Source organism: Triturus cristatus, chromosome 1_2 (assembly GCF_964204655.1).
Source record: "Triturus cristatus chromosome 1_2, aTriCri1.1, whole genome shotgun sequence".
Lineage (NCBI taxonomy): Eukaryota > Metazoa > Chordata > Amphibia > Caudata > Salamandridae > Triturus > Triturus cristatus.
Genome location: NC_140580.1, coordinates 275819234 through 275842139, shown reverse-complemented (window position 1 = coordinate 275842139; position 22906 = coordinate 275819234). Strand labels below are relative to the sequence as shown.

Genomic DNA, 22906 nt, shown 5'->3' with positions numbered 1-22906 from the left:
CAGTTATCACCAGTACCCATCTGAAAAAATTGTAAAAACTGCACCAAAACCCAAACACTTATAAATTCACTCAGGCACTCTCCTTGCAGTACTCTAATCATTCAGTCAGTACCCAAGTACTCATCCAGTGACCCAGGCCTTAGCACATGGACTGCTTCAAACCCATATCCACTATGCATGCAGTCTTCTAACCACCTACACACTTGTCTTTCACACCTTCAATTCCCCAGTCAGTATCCATACACCTCCAGCAAACACCCTGTCACTCCCCTTGCACTCCTCTAGTGACCCATTCAGCACCATGTACTAATCCATTCACTGCGCCAAAACCCAAACACGTATAAATTCACCCAGGCACTCTCCTTGCAGTACTCTAATCATTCAGTCAGTTCCCAAGTATTCATGCACTGAGCCAGGCCTTAGCACATGGACTGCTTCAAACGCCTATCCACTATGCATGCAGTCCTCCAACCACCTACACACTTGTCTTTCACACCTTCAGTTCCCCAGTCAGTATCCATACACTTCCAGCAAACACCCTGCCACTCTCATTGCACTCCTCTAGTGAGCCATTCAGCACCATGTACTAATCCATTCACTGCGCCAAAACCCAAACACTTATAAATTCACCCAGGCACTCTCCTTGCAGTACTCTAATCATTTAGTCAGTACCCAAGTACTCATCCAGTGAGCCAGGCCTTAGCACATGGACTGGTTCAAACCCCTTTCCACTATGCATGCAGTCTGCTAACTAACCAACACACTTATAGTTCTGCACTTATACATTCAACAACAAAAAGCAATATTTCAGTTTCAATATTTTAAAAAACATTTTTATTTCCATTTATATTAAAAATATATAATGTAATTTAAAAAATAAAATATGTAAAAATAAACAGTTAACAAACTGTAGAAAATCAGTATAAGAAATACATATAACTATTATTACATTTAAAAATTATCATTTAAAAAACCTTTGAAATTCACTGAAAAAACCATAGGTTTCAGACATGTTATAGTTAGGAATTAGCATTTAAAAAACCTTAGAAATTCACTGAAAAAACCATAGGTTTCAGGGTGTTATAGTTAGCTGGACATTTCACTCGTACAACACCATTGAAATTCCTCCGTTATAGGTAGTTCTGCTAACTATAATTCGCGCGCCTGCAATCCACTGCTGATTATGTCACATATTACATCATTCATGACATGGTCAGTGACATCACTGATGACATCTCAAATGACATCACTGATAATATCATCCACGTGACAATCAGATACACCTCATCATCCACTAGTATAACCTTTCATCACTCACTGTAAAATACAGAGTACCATATTTGAATCCATTGACACACCAATACAAGTTTCTAAAAACCCACTCAGTGATTCCTAGATCTACACACACATCTAATCACTTACCTATAGATTCACTCATACATGCTGTCAATGATCAATAGAACACTATCAAATATACTTATACACCTATATCGACATTACACACCAGCACACATCCTATTCACTTATGCAGTCATCCTACTCACTTATGCAAACAATGGATCATACTTACTTTTAATCAGCTACACACTTATACAAACACCACTTCATTTATTCATATAGATAGTAACTCATACTTAGTGTGTTATAAGATCACTATTACAAGTATACAGTTATCCATACAGTCACTCATACAATCACTGAGTCTTATGTATACTTATTTATATACAACTGTCACATACACTGCCTTTTATTTTTCTAGTTTGTTGGACATGTACCATTGAGAGATATATTTGCTCATCATCATACCCATAAAGATATTCACTCACCCAAACAACTGTTATAACATGTAGGCTTAACCTCATATACCTACTGAATCAACTATTCACACATCTTTGGGCAGTCACACACCCCCCACCGAACCACACACACATTCACTCTCCCATACAAATACTCAGTTAACTAATCAATAACTAATATAGACTTTCACATAGCTAGTAACAAACTGGTGCAGCAGTTTACACAACAACTGACAAAGTGATACAGATATTCACACAGTTTAGTCACTATCCAATATATTTAGTGAGCCACTATAAATTAGTCAAGTACACAGTCAATCACACTGCTACTAAATCCTCCATCTAGATATTTATATTTATATATCCACTCATTCTTCAATGCAGATTGCTATATATATATAATACATATTTAAATAACGAACCAAACCACATTCACTGGATGATGTCATCAGTGATGTCATTTGAGATGTCATCAGTGATGTCATCAGTGATGTCACTGACCATGTCATGAATGATGTTATATGTAGGCCTGGGCAAAAATTTCGTTCCGTTCGCGGAAATTGCGATAATTTGACATTTTTGCGTTCCGCGGAGAGCGCGAAAATGTCAAAAATTCCGGTTTCCGCAGCTTGGCGATAATTTGTTTCTTGCTCGCGCTGTAAAATGATACATTCTCGCGCGCGCACGATCGCCTTACCTGAATCCCTGCGTTCGCTGACAAGTTTTCTTGATCCGGTCGCGTTCTCCATGAGATGTTGTATTGTTTTTAGCCATTTGCGCTGTCTCGCGACAGTTCGCGCCCGCAGTGACGTCATGCGTCGCGCGATCACGTCTTTCTTCTCGCGATCATGCACCGCGAGAACAACTCAAAACAAGATGGCCGCGCCCGCAAGCAACCACATGGGTAAGTTGGCGACCCGCAACCATGCAGAAAATCTCGCGAACGTGCCGGAAAAAAACTTCCGCATCTTCGCGATATTTCTGCTTGTTTGCGATAATTTTAAACATTCTCGCGATAATTTGCGAAGGTTAATTCCGCAAATTCCGCCCACCCCTAGTTATATGTGACATGATCAGCAGTGGATTGCGGGCGCGCGAGTTATAGTTAGCAGAACTAACTAGAACGGAGGAATTTCATTGGTTTTGTACGAGTAAAATGTCCAGCTAACTATAACAGCCCCGATACCTATGGTATTTTCAGTGAATTTCTAAGGTTTTTTAAATACTAATTCCTAACTATAACATGTCTGAAACCTATGGCTTTTTCAGTGAATATATATATATTTTTTAACCAATGGCCCGAAAGCAATGAGAGGGCACTCGACGGTGCTCCCGACCATCTGGTCTGTACGACTCGCAGCAGCTCGCCTTGTGTTGCCAGCATTGGTTCCATGCCGACGCGTTTCGAGGCTGACACACCTCTTCTTCATGGGCTGTTGAGTCAAGATTTGCATTGATTTGCTCACTTCCTTTAATCATTTTCAAATTGGTGAAACACGCCCCCAGTGGGCTTAGCTTGATGCGGAGTCTTTGCGGCATCATACTGGCAACACAAGGCGAGCTGCAGCGAGGCGTACAGACCAGATGGTGAGGAGCACCGTTGAGTGCCCTCTCATTGCTTTCGGGCCATTGGTTAAAAAATATTACACGGCTGCCCTGCCGTGGAGAGGGGCACCATTTCGCAAATAAAGAAAGGCTGTGAAGGGAAACAATTCCGCTTCTTTCAGCACGGCGTTCTGAATGTACACTAAGCCCACTTTCTGTTGCCTTCCTACTAAGGACGTTAATAATGTTTTTATAAAATTAATTTTTTGCATTGAACCTACTAAGGAAACAATGTGTGCTTACCTTCTAGGGACTACAAATCCCATGATGCCGCAAAGACTCTGCACCAAGCTAAGCCCACAGGGGGCGTGTTTCACCAATTTGGAAATGATTAAAGGAAGTGAGCAAATCAATGCAAATCTTGACTCAACAGCCCATGAAGAAGAGGTGTGTCAGCCTCGAAACGCGTCGGCTTATTGCGGCTAACAGAAACTACAAGCTACACAAAAACTACATTTCCCGGCATTCTGTGTACAGCGACGCCCCACGTGATCGGGACGCCGCAGAAGGAACCGGATATAACAATGGCAGAGATGCAAGACGCTGCTGATTATTCTGGTGCTCTCCCGGGTGGCAGTATTTCCTTTGTTGTCAGATCCGGAGGCGGTAAGGGTGCTCATGCATTACGTTCCTTTACTGGGCTTCCTAGTTTGAAGTAATTATCCCGTTTACTGAGTGCAGCTGCTGTTCAGTCTCCTCCGTTGGCGAGACTGCATTTTCAGCGGTCTTTTCGGAGTAGAAAGCGGGGCAGCTTTATGGGAAGGCTGTGCTTGTTTTCCCTGTTGGCAGGATCGGCTTCAATTGTGGTCTCATGCAGGGAAGACCGCTTCCCCCTGGAAATATGTAACTACCTTTGATCTGTAACCGGCGCATGCTCTAGTATCTGCCGAGAGAGGGAAGCGCATAGTATTTTGCAGCAACCTAACTTGGTTGCAAGAGGACAGAAGGATATGTACTGGACATGCTATTGTTCTGGTGGGTTTAACCGTTCCTCTGACCTTTGGGAAGCCAGGTGACGGTGGGGTTCAGCCTGCCTTAGACATTGTACTGTGATAATAAGAGAGCAGTTTTGAAATGCTCTGATTTAGTTACGGATGGACCGCATTATGATTTCAGTACTCCAGTGGTATTAGTGCAAGAGTGTTATTGTACATAGCCACTTGTTCATATATGGTATTTTGATTTCTTTTAATTGTAGGAGAGACTTCTAGGGGGTGTCCAAGTGGATATTGGCCTTGCATACCTGACTACTCAACACTTAAATTCGGTCAGAAGGGACAGTTGCGCTATATAAGCCACACTTTTCGTAGGTGAGAAAGGTCTCTTATGTTGTCAGCGGGTTCTATTACTTTACACAAGTCTTACTGCATATTTTCTCTTTTATTAGAATCGTGTTGCAAATTGCAAAACACCCTCTTCTCTCTCCTGATCCTTCTGCACCTTTTTTCCTTTACAGGTAGCGTGGTTAAAGTGTCTTCTTTGTGGTGTATAGCGGGGTAAACATAGTTGGCGTTAACACTTCAATAGACAGCATATTTACTGTGTTTTTCTTTGTGTCATCCCCAGATCTCCCTCCCAGCTGTTCCTATCCTTTCCTTCCCTTGCTTGACTAGCTCACTAGTCCGTGTGTATACATTCCGGACTTGGGGCAGTCGAGAGGTGGACCCTACTGAGCATCAGCGCAACCCTGAGGATTCAGGAAAAAAGGGAACCTGACAGAATAATCGGCCCACAAATTGCCTATCCTCCTGACTGTGCTGGTTTCAAACATGGCCACCCTAGAGGACATTATTGCAGCTTTGGCTTTGGTACAAACCGAGCTTGCTGCTTCACATAGTGAGACTGCTGCACTACAAGCAAAGGTGGACCGAATACAGAGAAACCCGTTTAATGTGGGAGGGCCTTCACACTTTGCACCCCCTCCTGTGGAAGTAGAAATGCCGTCACAAATCCCGCTATCCCCTCCTGAACGGTTTGATGGGGACATAAATATTGCTCTATTTCACATGTAAACCCAAAATGTTTGCAACCAATCAGGCTTGTGTTGCCTTTTTAATATCTTACTTGGCAGGCGAGGCCGCACAATGGGCAGTACCTGTAGTTAGAAGGGATGAACCGTTATTTAAAATTGGATGCATTCAGAGTAGAATTTGAAAAGACCTTTGACAGTCGGGCTGAAACCTTTTCGGTAGGCAGGGAATTATTGGAGTTAAAACAGGGTAGCACTGATTTGATAGGTTATCTTAATAGTTTCCGTAGACTTGTGGCCGAGACGGACTGCCCTGAATCCAAACAAGCTGCCATTTTTTACCAAGGGCTTAAAGAAGAGTTGAAAGACGTCATAGCGCAAGTGGACCCTCAACCTCAGACATGTACAGCACTCATTGAACTGACTATGCAATTAGACCATCGGTTGAGGGAAAGAAAAGGGGACAACAAAGGGAAGATCAGGTTTTCTCCCCAGTATGATCGCGCTGGACCTTCGGAACATGGGACTACGAAACCCGAACCTATGGAGATTGGAACCATTAGAGCATCTTTAACCCTCAGTGAAAGAAACTATAGACGCAAACAAGGACTGTGTCTATATTGTGGAAAGAAAGGTCATTATTTACGAGACTCTCCGATTAAACCAAAACCAGGCCGTTCATAAGTGAGGCAAGTAGCCACTATTGTTGCCGACAAGGTGGCAGAAAACCCTAGAGCTTGAAGGAGAAAGAAGGGAGACCATCAAGCTGTGGTATGATCCCTTCTGTAAATCAGGAATCCCCCAAACATTCGGAACACTTCTTCATCAAGATGACCATCACGATTAACAAAGACCAAAAAAGACACCGGGCGATGGTGGATTCAGGTGCAACTGGCTGTTTCATGTACGAACATGAAGCACATATATTAGGGGTGATCCTCACCCTCAAAGGAACCCCGGAAGTGGTGTACGCGGTGGATGGTAAGGATTTGGAATCAGGGCCTATCTGTTACAACACTCTGGAATACGAGTTAATCTACAACGAACATCATGAGTGTTTTTCGTTTAACGTCATCCAGGCACCACAATATGGAGTCCTTCTAGGCCTCCCATCGTTTCAGAAACATGAGCCTACCGTAGAATGGACCAATAAGGTACTACATATGCAGTCCGACTATTGATAAAAGCATTTTATCAGTATGCCTTCAATCCCCTCTAAGGCTTTAGCTTTGCGCCATCACATTGCAACTGCTGCAGAAAAGGACGTAATCCTACCTCTTTGTTACCGAGAATATGCCGATGTGTTCAGCGACGTTATGGCTGAAGAACTCCCTCCACACCGGGAACATGATTGCCAGATAGATCTCCTTCCTAGAGCAGTGATTCCCTGCGGAACAATATATGCCCTCACGGAACCAGAAAATCTACATTTGAGGCAATACTTAGTTAAGTATCTTGCTTTAGGCTTCATCCGTTCCTCCAGGTCTCCTGCGGCATCTCCCCTGTTCTTTATACCCAAAGCCAACGAGGAGTTGAGGACTTGTATTGACTTTAGAGCCTTGAATACCTTAATGATAAAGCATAGGTATCCGCTACCACTGATATCTGTTCTTCTGGAACAAGTGAAAACCGCAGTGGTCTATACCAAACTCGACCTTAGAGGTGCATACTATTTGGTTCGTATTTGAGACGGTGACGAATGGAAGACGGCCTTCAAAATGCGGTACGGGTTGTTTGAGTACCTCGTTATGCCCTTTGGGCTTTGTAACATCCCCGCTACTTTCCAATTCTTCCTGAACGATGTGCTCCGGGACTATCTGGACCGTTTTGTCGTGGTGTACATCGACGATATTCTGATATTTTCATCCCAAGAACCGGAACATGAAGTCCACGTGGGTCAAGTCCTACACTCTTTACGTAAACACCGTCTGTTCTGCAAGATAAGCAAGTGTGAGTTTCACGTGAAAACCGTAGAGTTTCTAGGAGTCATGCTCACCCCTTCAGGACAGGTGATGGCGGAGAGGAAGATCAAGGCGATCACAGATTGGCCTTGCCCCCAGAACGTAAAAGACATTCAATGTTTTCTGGGTTTCGCCAATTTTTACAGGAGGTTCGTCCATCAGTTCTTCAACTTGGTTGCTCCTATGACATGGCTTTTGCATAAGAAAACGCCTTTTCTATGGTCTGAAGAAGCCCAGATGGCGTTTGACGAGCTCAAAAAGGCCTTCACGTCCGCTCCTGTTCTCACACATGCCAACCCAGAGATGCCGTTTATCATTGAAGCAGATGCCTCAGAAGTTGCGGTGGGAGCAGTGTTGTTCCAAAGACACTGTACCACTGGTCAGTTACACCCAATAGTGTTCATGTCCTGAAAACTGAACCCAGCGGAGCAAAACTACACCATAGCCAAAAAAGAGCTTCTAGCCATCAAAGATGCCTTTTAGGAATGACAACACTGGTTAATGGGGGCTAAACATCAAGTTACCATTTAAACCGACCATAGCAACCTTCAGTTTATGAGAGTGGCTCGACACCTCACTCCAAGACAACTACGCTGGATGTTATTCTTTGCAGAGTTCCAATTCATAGTCACCTTCCGACCCGGCAAAGACAACAAGAAGGCAGACGCAGTAACATGCCAAGAAACCCCCGTCACTCAGCAACCCACACTCGAAAGAGCAATCATTGAACCCAGTAAAGTAATCTGTGCTATGCAAACCGATCACTTCCTGAGAAGGTTAAGACAAGGAGTGCAGACCTTTACCTGGAAAGAATGGTTAGAACATCATCCGGATTGGCAAATGCGTTATGGGCTTCCCATGAAGAACCAGTTAGTACTGGTTCATTGGTGCCACAATCTCCCATGTGCTGGTCATGTTGGTGGAAAAAAGACCTTGGAGAAGGTTTTACGCCAGTTCTGGTGGCCAACCGTGCGACCGGACGTATTGTCATGGATGAAACGCTGTCCACCTGCGCTCGAATGAAAACCGATCACAGCAAACTCCAGGGTCTCCTTCAACCCATGCCCACACCAGAGAATCCATAGGAAAGAACCTCAGTTGACTTTATTGTGGGATTACCCTGGGATCAGGGATGCACTGCAATAGTAGGGACATTGACTATTTATCGAAAATGGGTCATTTTATTGCATGCAAACATGTGCAGTCGGCAGAATAGTTGGCACATGTGTTATTAACAAATGTAGTCAGGTTGCATGGCCTTCCCAGGGTGATCGTTTCCGATAGGGGGACACAGTTCACTGCGCTCTTGTAGAAAACATGGTGTTCCAAGTTACAAATAACTTCCTCGCAATCTACAAGCTTCCACCCCCAAACCGATGGTCAAACCGAGCGACTAAATCAAACCCTAAAACAGTTCCTGAGATGTTATGTAGACAACACAGAGGCATGGGTGGAGTGGTTATGGTTAGCTGAGATTGCGTACAACAGTGCCACGCATAGTTCTACCCACCACACACCTTTCTTTAGTACTTATGGCTTCCATCCATGCTACCTTCCTTTTTGTCTTCCCAGTCACAACACTAAACTCCCCGAGGTAGACAAGACAATGTTCTACATCTGGAAGACATTACTTAATACACAGAACAACCTGCGTCATGCCAAAGAACAGTACAAGAAACAGGCAGATAAACACCGTAGGCCTGGCCCAACGTATAAGAAGGGAGAGTTGGTATGTTTGTCTACAAAGGATATAAGATTCAAGTGACACAGTGTATTTAACCCTAAGTACATAGGGCCATATATGGTGGTTAAACACATTAACCCTGTATCAGTTAAACTTCGGCTGCCTGTTCATCTACGCACGCATCCGGTATTCCACGTTTCACTTTTGAAACCGTCACATAGCCCTGTAATGACAAGGCCTGTCCCCATATGGGTTCAACATGACCCTGAATATGAGGTAAAAGGCATTTTAGATTCCAAGATCATGAGACGTAAACTATGGTATCTTGTTTCATGGAAAGGGTGTGGTCCTAAGGAGGATTCATGGGAACCTGTGGGGGCTGTGCATGCTGCGCATCTGGTGGCTGCTTTTCATAATAGGTACCCGGACAAGCCATGCGTCTGTCAGTCTTCTTCAGACGGAGGATGTACTGCCAGGGCACATCTGCTTGGCGCACACTGACTGACGCTCATTGCGGCTAACAGGAACTACGAGCTACACAAAAACTACGTTTTTCGGTATTCCGTGTACAGCGACGCCCCACGTGATCGGGACGCCGCAGAAGGAACCAGATATAACGATGGCAGAGTTGCAAGACGCTGCCGATTATTCTGGTGATCTCCCGGGTGGCAGTATTTCCTTTGTTGTCAGATCTGGAAGCGGTATGGGTGCTCATGCAGTATGTTCCTTTACTGGGCTTCCTAGTTTGAAGTAATTATCCCGTTTACTGAGTGCAGCCACTGTTCCGTCTCCTCCATTGACGAGACTACGTTTTCAGCAGTCTTTGAGGAGGAGAAAGCAGGACTGCTTTATGGGAAGGCGCTGCTTGTTTTCCCTGTTGGCGGGATCGGCGTCAATCACGGTCTCATGCAGGGAAGACCCCTTCCGCTTGGAAACGCGTAACTAACTTTGATCTGTTACCAGCGCACGCTCTAGTATCTGCTGAAAGCGGGAAGCACATAGTGTTTTGCAGCAACATAACTTGGTTACAAGAGGACATAAGGATATGTACTGTACATGCTCTTGTTCTGGTGGGTTTAACTGTTCCTTTGACTTTTGAGGAGCCAGGTGGCGGTGGGGTTCAGCCTGCCTTAGACATTGTACTGTGATAGTAAGAGAACAGTTTTGAAATGCTCTGATTTAGTTACGGATGGACCGCATTATGATTTCAGTACTCCAGTGGTATTAGTGCAAGAGTGTTATTGTACATAGCCACTTGTTCATATATGGTATTTCTATTTCTTTAATAGTAGGAGAGACTTCTAGGGGGTATCCAAGTGGATATTGGCCTTGCATACCTGACTACTCAACACTTAAGTGGGGTAGGTGAGAAATGTTTCTTATGTTCTCACTTGAGTCAGCGGGTTCTGTTACTCTGCACAAGTCTTACTGCATATTTTATCTTTTATTAGAATCGTGTTGGAAATTGCAAAACACCCTCTCCTCTATCCTGATCCTGATCTCCCTCCCAGCTGTTCCTATCCTTTCCTTTCCTTCCCTTGCTTGACTATCTCACTAGTCCGTGTGTATACATTCCGGACTTGGGGCAGTCGAGAGGTGGAGCCTATTGAGCATCAGCACAACCCTGAGGATTCAGGAAAAAAGGGAACTGACAGTAAATAATACATATGTATGATGATGTTGTATAACCTTATTAGACTGATTAAAAATAATAAAGAATCAGTTGGAGAGAAAAAAAGAGAAGGACTGAACCCCTTGCATGCATCGGACGGCCCCCGGCCGTCCGATGTCACTGTGGGCGTGTGCGTCAGACGGCTGGGAGCTGGCCAATTTGCGCAAGCGTCGAATTTTCACGCACAGCGGGGAAATTCCAGCCATGCCCATGGGTTAAGGTGATGTTCAACCCACACCGTGCAAGCTTCAAGGGACCTTAGCTATTCTTGTTGATCCTATAATTGCTGCTCCTTAATTGTGTAGCATTTTGGACCACATTATCAAGTAGATGATACACTATATTTAGTATGTGATTCGACCAAAGTTGGAGTAATATGGCTAGAATCCAGTAACACCTGTTTCATTAGCACCTCAACCTCATGTAATTATAATGAAGGGATTCACCCTGTTAAATTAAGCCAGTAAGGTTCTAAAAAATGTGGTACAGAGAGAGTGTGTGCATGTTTGTGTGTGTGTGTGTGTGTGTATATATATATATATATATATAGATATATATATATACATATATATACATATATATACCAAAAAAGAAAAGAAGCAGAGAACTCTGGGTTATTCTCAAGTTTAGGTGGAAAGCAGCTCCAATACCGAGCACTCTCAACACCAGCAACACTCTAAATTTGCTCACCTCAAATGTCTGCTTTTCTATCAAAGTTTTTAAGCAGAGGATTAGCATAGTGCCATCCACACAGAGATAGAAAGAGTCTTTTACCATTTCCACAGCAAAGTCTTTTAAGCATTGGATTACATTATGGATAGGTCAAGGTACACTATACTACAATTATCATATGTGCAACAACAATTTCCACTCAACTGTTATAATAAGACCAAAAGAGAGTTTAGAGAGGCTAAAAACCATCTACCTCTGTGGTAAGATGTGGGAGGCTAGAAATTTTGGAATTGTGCCATATATCAGTAAATCAGGGGTGGTATCTAAAGTTGTAAAGAAGCCTGGCTTGGGCCTAGTACCAAAAACAACAATCAATCTATCACACTTCCCCACAACTGCAGGAAAACTTCATGAACAAGCAGTTGACAAAATAGATAAGGACTTTAACACTCTGAATTCGTGGCAGATGGTTTGTCATCATGGGCATAAAACGGAGTCTTCATTTGTTATGGCCGAGGATGAAATTAGAATTAGTCAGGTTGAATCCTGGTGTGATCCTGTTGTCCCTTTCCACCACACCTGATTCGGGGAACTATGGAGTCCTGCTCCCAAGGAATGGTGAAAGGAGACTGTATTTTTGGTCATGAATTGGTCAAATCATTTCCAGTTAGTCAATCACAAATCTTTTCTCTTCCTACCTGCAGATCGGACAATTCAACAGAAAGCTGTTGGGTAGCACAGGGCTGCTTCCTCTCACCTACACTATTTATAATCGATGTAAGATCTGTGTCCAACTTGATTAGGCCTTTTGGGTGTAGGGCCATATCTTATGCTGATGATTCCGAGCAGATCAGTAGAGTCTGAAATATAATCTGTCATCTGCACTGAATCCAAAAGATTGTCTTAATGGCCATCCATCAATGAATGAGTCACTACCATCTACAATTAATTTCTAGCAAGAGCAAAATACTTTTTTGGGGAATCCAATGCATCTCAGTGAGACAATACTTTATGACTCCCCCAGACACTCGACACTGGCCACCAAAGCAAAGTCTCTAGGGGTAAAACTTGACTAGAGGGAACTGCTTTTATGTATGTTTAGACTGGCCGGTGCATGCTTTTACATTCTAGGTCTTCTAAAGAAAGTTTCTCATTTCTTCATGGAGAAAAACATACCTCCATAGTTGCTGCCTGTGTATTCTCCCAAAAATATTCTCCAAATAATCTTTATGTGAAGCTACCTGCATAATTGATAGCAATACTCCAGTGAACACAACTTCCTTGTCAGGACAGTTGTGAACATTCTGCAACCATGCACTGCAATCGCCAGTCTCTGGCAGCAGAGAATGCAGCTTAAATGTAGGATTTATGCTTTTACCTAAGGGCACAAAAATCAGAATTAGCTAATTCGCAGTAACCTTCTATTCCTACTCAAACTATGAGCAAAGGAAACCTGTTCAAACTATGTGTCCCAAAATATCTAGAGGAAAAGAACTTCAGGGATTTTCTTCTGATACCTGCCTCCTAAATGTTAGAACAATCTGCCTCTGGAAAAGAGAAGTTGGAAAACTAACTGGCCTTTTGCCGAGCCCTAAAAACATTTATTTCTCTTCTGTTACTTTCTTTGCTTGCTTTTATATGTTCACAGATGTTCGCTAATCCGCAAATATCAGTAACATGCATGTAAGTCTCCTAAAATGGGTTAAAAAATCTACTTGAAACTGAACACCCCTCAATGCAAGATTTGCTTTGATCACCAATGATAACAAACAATTTAGCGTACAAGAAAATCTAACTGAACCTTAATGAATTCTTTCCCACTCCCAGGAAGCACCATATTAATCAACAACAGTCTCAGCTTTAAGGGCCAGATGGATAGGCCCATACGGTACAGCTTGATCTCTTTTGTATGCAGATAACACACAACTTGTCATCACTATGGGGTACAATCCTGAGTTCACTAAATTCAGGCACTGCATGATAAATAGTCTGTCAGACAGTTGGTGGCCGACTGAATTGGGGCTGACTGAAACCCCCCAAAAAATGGTCTAAAACCTGGGGGTACTAACAGATGACAACCTCTCTATGAAAGAGCATGTAAACTCAACTGCTGTAATATGTTTTGGGTTGAGGTGTATGCTCAGAAAAGTCTGTCAATGGATAACTTTGCAGACCAGGAAAACTCTCACTCAGTCTGGAGTACGGGTATGCCTTAATGGTCACAATGAGTGAAAGCCTCTTTTCAAAACTCCAAATTGATCAGAACAGGGCTGCCCTCCTGGTCCGCAATCTTCAGCTCCATTCCCCATCTGAACCTAAGCTATGATCCTTTCATTGGATTCCCATAAAAAAAGTGTGCTCTTTTTAAACTTCTGTGTCTAGTTTTCAAATCCTTGCATGTAAATGGCCCATCCTACTTAGTTGGTTAATGGTTGGTTGGTTAATAACTTTATTCAATCTTTATTGATAAGGTCATAAAAGTGCACAGATAATGCATTATTCAAAGTATATAAGAAAAATACATCACAAGCAGTATAAAAAGAGACAGATAGGAACCATTTAAAATAGTAATACCGTTCATTGGGTTATTCAGACTAACTTATCAGTAGCTCGTAAAGTGCATAGTGCTTAAAGTGCTAACTGTGCCCTTTGTAAGCAATACCATTAAATTGATAAAATACATTGCAATGGGGAATATAAGAATTATAAAAAACACTTTGGATACTTATCAAATTAGACTCCTCCCAATCAGTTATTATAAAATGCTAATTAATAATTTTTGAACAGTCTAATGGCTCACTAACTTTTTTGATAGAGCCGAACATTAATACGATGCTACACAGTAGTTGACATATGGATTAGGGAGCATTTGGAGGAAAAACAGAGCAGGACGGCATTGGATAAAATTATATTTTAGCAGTAATGGACAAATATACTTTTTCCGAATCCATGAATAAAATTTACAAAAAAATACCAAATGTAAGTTAGATTGTATGGATATATTGTCACAGGGACAAACTGGAAGTTTGTTTGCTGTGTAGGTCTCTGATGGATAACCTAACATACAGGGGATACAATTTAATCCTACTTGAAAAACAAGCTGGAGGCCTACTTTTTAAACCACCATCTCAGATCTAGCGAATTAATGTTATGTCCGAAACGTTTTTCTACAGCCAGGCATGGGGCCCATTCCTTTTCATTCCTGGCCCCTCAACATTGGAATGAGTTACCTCTGCAACTACGCTCTTGTCCGGACTCATTTCCATTTAAAAAATCTTTAAAAACATGGCTGTTTAACCTTTAATGTTATTTTGAACTGTGACCTATAGGCTGCACAAGTACCCAGAGATCCCTTTGGGGGTGATTTGATTGCGTGCTCTATAAATGCATCTAACATAACATAACATTACCAAGATAACCTGGCACAACCTCTTATATTTTAAGTCAAAGCATGACTCCCAAAGCACGACTTCAGAACTGCAGTCAGGACCTTTTCCTTTCAAATCTAGATGGTGGCAATGCCCTCTTCACCAGCGTTCAAGGCATCCACTTCGAGCCTCTAAACCGTGTCCTCCACACTGCAGCAAGATTTAGCAAGTGAAAAATACAGCCAGATTATTAATGTGCTAAGAAATAAATTAGGTTTCCTAGTCAAGATATGGATGCCCCATATTTTAGACAGCCCCATATTTTAGACTGCCACCTCTAACACAACAGTGTACCTAAAAGACAAGATCAAAGTTTTAGGTTAAGAATTTGACATACAGATTCAGGTAATCCCCAGGCTTGAAACAAAGAAATATGGGTAGACATGGTCCAGAGGACAGACCTTCCTTTTGATATGCACCAAGGCTCCGTAACACCACTCCGCACAAATCTGAAAAACTTTTGTTTTTTACAAGTAAGGTAGAAGAGGAAAAGCCTCTTCAAAGGATCACCTCAACTAGAAGTAACCCTCAAGGATGGCAACAAAGGAAAACCTTGCATCTCTCAATAGTCCATCCTACTGTGCTGTGCTAGTCTCATAATTGGGACGGTGGTGTTTATTAAAATCCATGCAGCATTTAAAAATATACAACTCAGCTCTTGCTGAAAGGTAAATAGGTAAACTCAAATTCACACTCTATTGTATAAAAATGTCAAATGTATAAGATTTATATGCATATTTTACCACAATATTCAGCATAATACATACATGATCAAACAAAAATACAAACCTTCACATCTCTTTTTGTCTGCCGTCAACTCAAACCCAGGTTCACAGACACATTTATAACTTCCCAACGTGTTCAGACAGCGTTGCTCACAGCCACCATTGTCAGGTCTGGAACACTCATCCATCTCTAAAAGAACAAATAAAATGCTCATAATTAAGTTTACGAGTCGTGCGATGTAGGACGTTTCTGTCTTTCAGAATTTATCTTTCAAAAATCCTACATTTGAGATACTTCACTGCAATATGATGTATTGGAAAGGCACATATAAAAACACAAAACATTTTCAATGGTTCCCTTGACATTTGAAAACACAATGAGGGGTACAAAGGCATTCATTGGTCTTAACCAAATTGTCTGGTACTTCATAATTGTTTCTCATGTACATTTAATATGTCCAAAACACCGGTCCAGCTTACCTCGACCACTGCCTCACCTTCTACCAACCCACCAGACACCTTCTATCTGTGTCCAAGGCAAGAGCACACCTCCCTCACATCAAGAAGGCCAGAAGCGGAGGACCTCATACCTCACAGCCAAGAACTGGAACGACCTCCCAAAACACCTCAGTCATGGTTTTTCTAGATGAAACAAGCATGATCTCCTTCTCCCCCCTCAGGCGTGCCCTACCCAGCTACTGGATACTCTCATGGGTGATTGGATGCGCTCTACAAATTCACATAGCATAACTGCGAACATCCTGTGTGACAATATTAGATGCACTCTATAGCTGCTATTTTTTTCATATTATTTTAATTAATAGTTTATTGGATAGGTTACTCATGTTCTAGGTTTGAGAACTGTATTTGTATTGATGTAAACGCGTTCCTCATTAAATAATATTCATAAATAAGGGTACAGGCATTTCTTCCCAGAATTAAGAACTCCAACTGAGTTAGCTGAAAAGACTTCCACACCAGCCAAGCAAATTCTAAAAATATACACCAGACATTAACATATAAAGGTGTGTTCATTGTCCCCATGTATGTCAGTACTAAAGTAGAAAATGCATCCATCATTTCTAGAATGTCTAGTGGACACATATGACTTAACAGCCTACTGCCTTTGGTAGTGAATATTCCGTTGGGGATCTGGTTCAGAAACTTGTCAAAATATACAATTCTTAGGATCTTGACTGTTTAACGCATTTAAAGTCAATCCATGAAAGCTAACTTTTTTTAGTATGGATTAGCACTTCTGAAAAACTATGTCACTCATGTCACAGTCCGAAAAATATTGCAATATTTAGAAACATGTTTTAAGTTTGGTGAATCTAGATTAGTTTTACTTTGCATAAGAACTCAGACAATTAATGCAAAAAGGAAAACTACTAATACCGACCAGAAGTGTTTTATGGCATGGTCAAATGCCTAGGGCCTTAAATTTCAAGAGCCCCCTGGAAAACTGATCATCACAGTCAGAAGGCTTTCTTTCTGCCCCCCCCCCCCCCCCCCAACTACCTATACAATAAAGTCAACTGTGTTTTTCAGTCAATTATTTCTAAAGCTTTATAAAGAAATGTTAACGTCTTATAACCAAACCTAAGTAGAACCTAATTTTAGACTTAGGTTTTTTCAGTGATACGTATGTGTATAAATATAAACATATTTACTGAAAAAACCCAGTTATAAAAGGAATTATGGTTCTGGCTCAAATGCAGAAAAATAACAATATATCCTTTGGTTGGCAAATACTAAGAGAACAATGACTCATTCGCTCACCTAAATCACACACATTCAATCATGGGGGATACAGTACCAATTGAAAAAGCAGTGTGCCAGCACACAAGAAAGAGATTGGAAATGTTATTGATCAATTTATTAAAAGCATATAAAACAATTGTAGCAAATTACAGTTAATCATACATAGTATACTTATGTTCAAAATCAAAAAACATCACACTATAAATAAACAAATGAACAAACTCAATAACTAAGACAATTAGACGAGAGCATTAAAAAGACACTACACTTTGCCATAAAGGGACCATATCCATATGAGGTAACTTTGGAGCTGGACCCTGGTGTACAAAACACAATCAATATCTAGTGTGGCAGCCCACTGTGTGGATTATGGTTCTATTGCGTCAATGCCTTTTGATGGTATTATCTTGATTTAAACCATCTTTATCAAGACTAAAGATATTACTCTCTGATGATATCTTAAAAAGCAGCTTGACCAAAGTGCAGAAGTCAATATAATACTTCTCCCAACACCAGAGAATGTTTTTTTTTTAAAAACACCGTGTGTAAGGATCAATACGAAATGCTGATTTGAACAAAAGCTAGCCTCACTGTCCTTCTTTCATCGTAGAATCTCCAGCACCAAAAGGGCATAACCTCCAATGTTGGTATAATGCTGCCTACTTAGGCCTGAAGGATGTATCACAGGGTTCCTATATGCCCTTCATTTGATGGTCTTAAATCCTTAAGTATGGTGGCGCCACTCCGCATCCGTCCGCTGTTGTTTATCAATAAAGAAAGAATAACAGAAGGATGCGGAGTGGCACCGCCATACTTAGGGATTTAAGAACTGGTGTTAAGCCTTCCGCAAATGGGTAGGAGTCTCTTACGGGCCCCTTCCCCTTTGTGAACGGGGGAGCCAACATTTTTTAGAGCAGGCAGTGGTCTCATAGACCACTGCCCATTCTGAAAAAATGTAAAGAAACTTTTCAATTTTATTTTTGAAAAGCATCCCATTTTCCTTTAAGTAAAAAAGGGCTGCACTGCTTTATTTAAAAAGCAGTCATAGAAATGGTGGTCTGCTGACCCCAGCAGGCCACCATAACTGTGAGTGCCGGCCATTCCCAATAGGTCGCAAATTGCGACCTGCCTCATGAATATTAATCAGGTAGGTCCCTGGCGACCCATTTGGGAATCGCAAACAGTGTCTCAGACACTGTTATACATCAGGTTTTACAACTCGCAAATTGCACGTTGCTAAAAATCGCAATTTGCGAGTCGCAAACCCTAATGGTCGTACATCTGGCACCTAGTCCTTTAATGGCAGCATCTACAGATTTTTCTCTGTGCAGCAAGCCAATCACAGAACACTGTGTCATTGAACATGGCTTTGTAGTTTATGGAACCAAAATGGCCTAAAAGATAAACTCCTTTATCCAAATAGGTTTCACGATTTTAGAATGACTGCCAAACATCCTTTGGATTCATCAAATTATGCCACACTTATTAGCAAATCAACACTTTTCGACCCCCCCCCCATTAAATATCCTACCTGGAAAATATGTACACATTGAAAAATACTCAGAATAATCTACACATTCCAAGCATTTGCCAAATTCAATGCAAATTCATTAAGCAGGACTAAAGTTATAGGCAAATCAAAAATACACCTCTCCAAAAGTAATGATCCCTAAATTCTAACCTATTCATGCCCCGATGAAAAACTACTAAAAATAAAAGCAAAGGCAGTTCCTTGAGTAAAGGTGTACCAACATGTCAGGTTTGGTCCAATTCTGTTCAGAAGAATATAGAATGCTATGAGGATAAGATAGAAGATGTCACTCCAAGCCCCATTTTTTTGGCTTAATGCTCGACATATGTGCAACTTGCCATGAGGAACTCAAAGTGGATATCTTAAGGTAAGTTTTGTATAGATGCAAACAATGTCATAGTTATTTACAAAATGTCACTTTAACCTTTGGTGTTTTCAAAGAATTTGTGTTTTCTTACCAGGTTGGCTCCTCTGCAATGGCAGAGGAGCCTCACCCCACTGGCCGAAAGCCAGCAGGTGAAAAGTAAAGCGATGTTCTATCATCGTTTTATTTTTCATTTACCGGGTCGGAACCAGGGCGTGTAGGGAGGTGCAGTCCGGGCCATGGGACGGGGGAGGAGTGCTGTGTGCATTTCTAAGTGCGCATGTGTGTTTGGACAGCCATCTCAGGTGTGGCCACACACACATTCGCACTTAGGTTTTCCAACCCGGCTGTATTGAACAGCCATGCTGGAGAAACAGCACAGAATCCCTGTCCTGAGTGGAGCGTCTTTTCAGCCCGCTCAGGCAAATCCCCATAGCATTAGAGCAGTGCGGGGATTGCCCAGGGAGTCTGTCTCAGTGTCTGCTGGGACCAGGAAGAAAACGGAGGCAGGAAGTGGGAGGCGGTCGGCAGCTTAAGGTAAGTTCCTTTTAAAAAAATATATATTAACCCCCCTGAGCTCCACCCGCCCGACCATGCTTTGTTTGTGCCGGGCACCACTGTTTTCTTCCTAACATATGTAAAGGGCCATATTTAAAGTTTGACGGGCAGGGTACTCTGTGACAAACAGGACAGAGTGCCTCTCATTCAGTCTACCCGCCTCACTTAGAGATGAGCAGACCTTAAATATTCTGTTGATGGAGCCTGATTATCCCAGTCATTGAAATACCTTCTTTCACCGTCTGATGGAATAGGTGCCATCGAAGGAAGGACTATGCATTGTCTGCCCTATTTCGATTACGATGTAATGCTTTTTATTTTCACCACCAGGAAAAACCATGGGGTGAGGGACAGGGAAAATCAATGACCCCCAACCCTGGGGGGAAATGCTCAGGATGTAGGGGTCACTTGTGGTTGTTTTTTAAAAACAAACTCACTTTAGGAGTTTATGAAAAACAAATAAATGAAATCAATAGTTTGGTGTACAGCTGTCAAAACCAATGGTGGCCATACACCAACTATTTAGTACATTAAAAGAAACCACTGTGACAGCAGTTCTTCTCAATGTACAGAGATGAACGCTGGCTGGAGAGACTCTCTTAATGTGGCAGGTTGAGGATCCATCAGGATGGCTCTCTGCCATCCTGATGGACAGTTCTCCATCTGCCAATCTTTAAATCACCTTAATATGAAATCTATCTATAAGGTCACTTTAACCGTTAATTTTTTAAGTGACTTTCTAGGATTTGTTTTATATATTATAAATGGATTTTTTGGACCTCAACTCTCTTTATGGCTAAAGTTCAGCTAGGCTATGTGTCCAACCCTTTGCATTTGTCCGACTCCAGCTGCAGACAGCCTTTGAATGTGCACAACGGGAGAGGACCATACAGCCTAGCCCTCGAATTCCTGTTTGGATCTATGGTCCCCCAGAAGCAAGCCTATCAACCATGGTGCCACAATCCTTCCATAACTTCCTATACTGATGTTGGGTTCCATCCGGTGAGACCATGAACCCCATACTCTGTGAACGACTGACCTCCATTGCACACAGCGCGACAAGGCTTGCACCCGACGGGTAACTGGCCCCACTATGAATAGCCATCGGCTGTGTACTGTGGGGGCAGATGTGGGCACAGGGCCTGCCTGCATCCAGACACTGATTCCTACCATCTGCAAATGCCCAACCCCTCTGCGAATGGACTTTGGCTGTGCAGAGCAAAATAAGGATTGCATATCGACATATATATCGAGATCTTCATAATGACATTTGGCAAGATGGTTACAACGTGGAAGACTTTGGTAAATTTTAAAGTAAAGGAATATATCTGTTTGTCTTTGATGTGTGCATATAGTTATAAGTTTTAATTCTTTATACAGTTCAAATAAATGTATATATTATGTTATAAAAACAAATGTGTATGTTGCAGAAATGTTTTACACTCAGGTATGCAGTATCTTCAAATAGTTACATTTTCTACATAAGCTCCATCTTTTTTTATAGTTAGTTGCATCTTGGGGGAACCATTTTGCTTGTGTGACCACAAAATTGACCTTCGATGTTGCAGCCAGTCAATTGCATCCTTTCAGTACTGCAGATCTGCAAAGTCAAAATTGCCTGCAGGGAAAAAAGCTCCATTGGCCAGTCCGCATTGAGTAATTTTTTTTTAATTTTGGAGTCATGGAGCATCCACTGTACCAGTATGGTCAAGAAATGCTAAATACTTGAAAAATGCTGAAGGAATTTACACCAAAACAACAAAGGCACAATGCTTGACGTAAGTTGCCATATTTGGTTTAACTCTGCTCAGTAGTTTTCCCATATATGTGAGCAGTCGTTCCTATGGGAATAAAAATTGGAAATCACACTCTGGGTCAAATTTTCCATCAAGGGCCCACAGTGGATGAATTTTTTGTGGACACTATAGTGCAGATTTTTCAACCAAAGGCTAATATGAAGTTTTGGTTAGCTTTGGTAATAACACCTCAATGTATCATTATTAATTTACTTAAAAACCACAGTTGAAGAACAGTAATAATCTGAAATAAATCCTATAGACACTGATATCTGGAAGCTATGGTCAAGACTGCAATTGCTAATTTACACAACAGCCTTGACAACCTTAACTCACACACTAAATACAATGCTCATGACCTCATCCCTAATGTGACCGATGCAATTACAAATGTTGTAAATAATCTTACAGATGCAATAACATGACACATCACCTTTACCATTTTGACAGAGGCCACTGCAAATTTGTATTTATTAGTTTGAGTATTGTATTTGGTGTGTTTTATGATTTGCATCGCAGTTGTGTGGTAAAACAAATTTTGTAATATTAATTTTAATGCCTGCTATTCCTTTGGGGGCCTGGGGTTGATGGTAAGTACACCCTTCCCACATGCCCTTTTTATATGTATTTTTTTTCTAACACAGTGCTCAGGCAACTGTACTGGGTCATGGCAGAAGCAACAAAAATTCTTCTGTGACGTACAGTCAATCCAAGAACGATGGATTCACAGAGCTGCCAAGGGCAATGGGATAATATGTTTTCTCATCCAATTGTGGCTTCAGTTTTTTTAAAAATTAGATTCTAGATTCTCTAAAACATGATCTCTTCTGGCCCAGACTGGAACATTTGTTAAAGGCAAATTGTTTGAAAACTATTGAGTTGATTAACACCAAGCTATGCCAAGATGGCCCCTGGAATAAAGTTTGGTGTAAAACCAATCAGCCATTTCACTCGTACAAAACCAGTGAAACCAGTGAAATTCTGCAGTTTGGTTACCTCAGCTAACTAACTTATGCCCCTAGAATGCACTGCTTATGACCTCACATATTACATCACTCATGAGAGGGTCAGTGGCATCATTGATGACATCTCAAATGACAGCAATGATGACATCCAGTGATTGTGAGTGTTTTCTAAAAGTTCATAAACATATATACTAAGGTACTACAAAAGTTAAATTACTATACTTGTCTACTACTGATGGGTGATACTATTTCTAACATATATTATGTGAGTGACTGTGTGTATCCGTGTATGAGTGGCTGTATAGGTGTGTGAGTGGCTGTGTGCCTGGCTGTATGGTGAGAGAGTGGGTGTGTCAATCGCTGTATGGGTGAGTGAGATTGTGTGAGTGGCTTTATGGATGGAACCTTCGGAAGTT

The 22906-nt window shown here is 41.7% G+C and overlaps 1 protein-coding gene across 1 annotated transcript in view; it reads right to left on the bottom strand.

Annotated features, from left to right (window-relative positions):
- TLL2 (tolloid like 2) overlaps positions 1–22906 on the bottom strand; it is a 2438103-nt gene that overhangs the window by 653459 nt on the left and 1761738 nt on the right. The window contains exon 14 of the mRNA XM_085603672.1: positions 15577–15702. Within this exon, the coding sequence (XP_085459798.1) occupies positions 15577–15702 (126 nt within the window). The remainder of the gene's footprint in view (positions 1–15576; positions 15703–22906) is intronic.